This window comes from Megalobrama amblycephala, linkage group LG2 (genome assembly GCF_018812025.1).
Source record: "Megalobrama amblycephala isolate DHTTF-2021 linkage group LG2, ASM1881202v1, whole genome shotgun sequence".
In the NCBI taxonomy this organism is placed as follows: Eukaryota; Metazoa; Chordata; class Actinopteri; order Cypriniformes; family Xenocyprididae; genus Megalobrama; species Megalobrama amblycephala.
The window spans coordinates 8,091,379-8,096,010 of record NC_063045.1 but is presented as its reverse complement, the minus strand read 5'-3'; the positions used below and the strand labels follow the sequence as shown (position 1 = coordinate 8,096,010).

Sequence of the window (4,632 nt, the reverse complement as noted above, 5' to 3'; positions counted from 1 at the left end):
GCTCAGTAAACACTGCAGGTGTCGTGATGTTCATAGACACAGAAATACCTTTATTTTCACTCAAATGATGCTCATCAGAAAGCTGTAGATCTGTGCTGTTATTGGAGGTAAATGAGGTCCGTGAGGAGGACGGAGGGAGATGTTTTGGCATTTCAGGATGTGACTGACAGTGGTGGTTGTTGCACTGATGTGTGGCTTTGCTTATTGTTGAGCATCACTACAGCAATTAAAGCAAGAGTACTGTACATTTGAATTAATTGATCACTTTTTGCCATTGAGTTACAGTAAGCTGGATGAAAGAAAAATAATTAAAGTTAACAAATAAATACAAATCTGAATGAAAATCAAAAAACTGCAATCTCCATCATCAGTAAACTCTGTCCTTTCAATGGTCATATAAATGGTGAGTAGTGAGGTGAGTTGGTGAGTTTCAGATACAAACAAGAAATCTGAATAGAACTAGTGAGAATTAAAATCATGATGATCGTATCACAATGACAACTAATATTTAAAAATAATAATAATAACAATTTAATAACAATAATAATAGTAATTTAGCTGTGGTTATTGTAGGGCCTCTTCAACAGATGGAGTCACTGTGTCTGTCGAGCACAGTAATAAACAGCAGTGTCCTCTTCTCTCAGACTCTTGGCTTCAAGATACTGTGTACTTTGAGACACATCCTCACTCATAGTGAAGTGATTTTTCACAGAGTCTGCGTAAATAAGATAATTAGAGCTAGAACTACTGCCAGAGTTTACTCCCCCAATCCACTCCAGAGCTTTCCCTGGCTTCTCTCTGATCCAGTGCATCCAGTAGTCTGTCATTGTAAAACCAGATATTTTACAGGAGATTTTCACTGTTTCTCCAGGTCTCTTTATCACAGCAGGAGACTGATCTAATCGGATTTCATCACCACTGATACCTGTGGAATAAAAGACATAATTCATATTAACAGTTAGCTTCTATCATAGTGCTGTTTTCTAGAATAACACAAATGTCAAATTTACCTTGTTGAGAAACAATCACCACAAATAAGAAATGCCAGATGCTCATTGACACCATTGTCAAAATGTTTGCTAAATGTAAATTCTGCTCCTGTTCTTTCAGTGGACAATAAACAGTGATCTGGATTTGTGTGTTATATAGAGGTAAATCATCACATTTGCATAGTCTGCTTTCTCAGGCTTTGTACATGAGAGGAGGAGGAGTTACTAAGTACAGAATTGTTTATTGTAGACTCCAATTTAGCTGTTTTCTTCTTGTAATTTAAATGATGTCAGTATGTTAATTGCTTAGCATAATTTATAATGTAAGAAAATAATTGTTTGATAACTGTCAAGTCTTCAGAAACGGGTCATGCTTAATTTTTAAGTTGGTGACTCCCTCTTGTGGAGCTCTGCTGCTATATAGATTATATTATATAATATATTATCATTTTGATACATTTCTACAATACACTTTTATACAGTTTTTTTTTATTATTCATATAAATTGCATTAATATGTAAGTTATATTCATTGTTTAACCAAAAACATAACAACAAATGAGTATAAATGTTCGTATTGGCAGTTTTTGATTTTTTGATTTAAGACATATATGTATCAATGAAAATATTTTTCTACCGTATTGTGTTTTGAACTAACACAATTATACTATAATTGCTCAGATAATATTTGTGATTTGTAAGAAAAGTAATTAAAGGTGCCATAGAATTGAAAATTGAATTTACCTTGGCATAGTTGAATATCAAGAGTTCAGTACATGTAAATGACATACAGTGAGTCCACCACTGTTTCCTCCTATTTATGTAAATCTCATTTGTTTCAAAACGACCTCCGAAGAACAGGCGAATCTCAACATAACAATGACTGTTACATTTTTTAACACTTGCAGTCTGTATAATTCATAAACACAACTTCATTCTTTATAAATCTCTCCAACAGTGTGTAATGTTAGCTTTAGCCATGGAGCACTATCAAACTAATTCAGAATCAAATGTAAACATCCAAAAAAACACTGTACTTACGCGATTAGACGTTGCATGACGAACACTTTGTAAAGATCCATTTTGAGGGTTATATTAGCTGTGTGAACTTTTTTATGGTGTTTAAGGCAAGCGCGAGCTCTTGGGGCATGGAGCACGAGATTTAAAGGGGCCGCGTACCCTGAATTGCCGCATTTATAATGATAGGCAGTTAAAAAAATTAATAAAAAAAAAAAATCTATGGGGTATTTTGAGCTGAAACTTCACAGACACATTCAGGGGACACTTAAGACTTATATTGCATCTTTTGAAAACATGTTCTTTGGCACCTTTAACTCAGGTGCTGTCCATTTCTTCTGATCATCCTTGAGATGGTTCAGCTGTGTTTGATTATACTGATTGGACTTGATTAGGAAAGCCACACACCTGTCTATATAAGACATTACAGCTCACAGTGCATGTCAGAGCAAATGAGAATCATGAGGTCAAAGGAACTGCCTGAAGAGCTCAGAGACAGAATTGTGGCAAGGCACAGATCTGGCCAAGGTTACAAAAAAATTTCTGCTGAACTTAAGGTTCCTAAGAGCACAGTGGCCTCCATAATCCTTAAATGGAAGACATTTGGGATGACCAGAACCCTTCCTAGAGCTGGCCGTCTGGCCAAACTGAGCTATCGGGGGAGAAGAGCCTTGGTGAGAGAGGTAAAGAAGAACCCAAAGATCACTGTGGCTGAGCTCCAGAGATGCAGTCGGGAGATGGGAGAAAGTTGTAGAAAGTCAACCATCACTGCAGCCCTCCACCAGTCGGGGCTTTATGGCAGAGTGGCCCGACGGAAGCCTCTCCTCAGTACAAGACACATGAAAGCCTGCATGGAGTTTGCTAAAAAACACCTGAAGGACTCCAAGATGGTGAGAAATAAGATTCTCTGGTCTGATGAGACCAAGATAGAACTTTTTTGGCCTTAATTCTAAGCGGTATGTGTGGAGAAAACCAGGCACTGCTCATCACCTGTCCAATACAGTCCCAACAGTGAAGCATGGTGGTGGCAGCATCATGCTGTGGGGGTGTTTTTCAGCTGCAGAGACAGGACGACTGGTTGCAATCGAGGGAAAGATGAATGCGGCCCAAGCGGCAACCTCCCCCAGTTTCTCGTGAAGCCAATACGGAAGTAACTTAAACTGCGATTCATCGACTGGCCGCTAGGGACAGGCTGCAAAAGGGAGCAGAATCTCATTGACCATCATGTTAAAACAGCCAAGTTTACAGCAGAAAAAAACATGTTTACACTCTGGTTCAAATTGTGTTTTTGTCTATACTGCTATTGTCTATTTTGCCTTTCATGACAACTCTGAGGGGGGTGAATTTTTTTATAACTCATCCGTTTAAATTATATTAAGCCTTAAAGTTCTGCATAATTAAGGGCATGTTCACTTGAATGACAGGTGGATTGGCGCTGCTGTCTGTGAGCCATCATGTTACCTCAGCTAATTCCAGCCGCTGAATTTGGCATCTCAGCCGTATTTGTGACTTTTTTCTGGATCATTTTATACAATATATGGCTTGCTGCATACTCGAGACATGTCAGTCTGTGTACATGTGCTCGCATGCGGAACACACGTTGTTGGATCGTCGTGGCATTGGCTAAAAGTTTTGTTCCTGAGATTTACTACAATGACAATACCAGGAGGATATACAACTCCGACAGCACTGCTTGGATATTATAACTAAAACTAATGCACTATTTTGAAAAATTATTCTTTGGACACGTGCTCATTAGTTTGAGAGAACATTTGAGAGTTATACAGATATTTGGTACTGTACGTATAGAGTTTTACATTATAAACGATGCTCAGATTGCATCCTTTCTTGAAGAACGATGATGGAGAGCAAATCATTCCTTAGATATGTAATGCAAACGATGGATAATATATAAAGATTTCATGGATTTAACGCTTTCATGATAATGATAATGTTTTGAAATGGACATTTTACCTAAGTGCAACGGATTGGATTCATCTCGCGATCTCTTTTTCATTAAAGGTATGAAGTCCCAGTTGATTTTTTTGTGTTATTTGCACACCCCACACAAATTAATTAGCCTACTGGTGTTAGAGCATCTAACGTTATAATGTTATCTTAAAAATCACCGTAGATTGACAGTAAAACTTTAGTACTTTCTAATGGTATTGTTATCTTTATTAATATTTTAGATAGTATCTAAAATAGACATGCTAGGGCGGGCGTGGTTTCAGCAACAAGTTGCATGGGCTCCAACTACATCCCGCCTCTTTGCCCATTTTCAGTTATCCATGAGTGACGTGCGGTCACGTGCTGCTAAGATGGCCGCGGCCTCATTTACGCGTCAAAACTGCTGTTCAGAACTCTATGGATGACGTCACAAACACTACGTCCATATTTTTTTACAGTCTATGATGCGGCCAAGCACAGGGATATCCTGGACGAAAACCTTCTCCAGAGTGCTCAGGACCTCAGACTGGGCCGAAGGCTTACCTTCCAACAAGACAATGACCCTAAGCACACAGCTAAAATAATGAAGGAGTGGCTTCACAACAAATCCATGACTGTTCTTGAATGGCCCAGCCAAAGCCCTGACTTAAACCCAATTGATCATCTCTGGAGAGACC

General features: G+C 38.5%; 1 gene segment (V, D, J or C); it reads right to left on the bottom strand.

Moving 5' to 3' along the window:
- Nucleotides 1–1,106, bottom strand: LOC125263433. The segment is given in 2 exon segments: nt 1–925; nt 1,011–1,106. Coding segments are annotated over 2 exon segments (387 nt in total).
- Between the last annotated feature and the right edge of the window lie 3,526 nt (nt 1,107–4,632).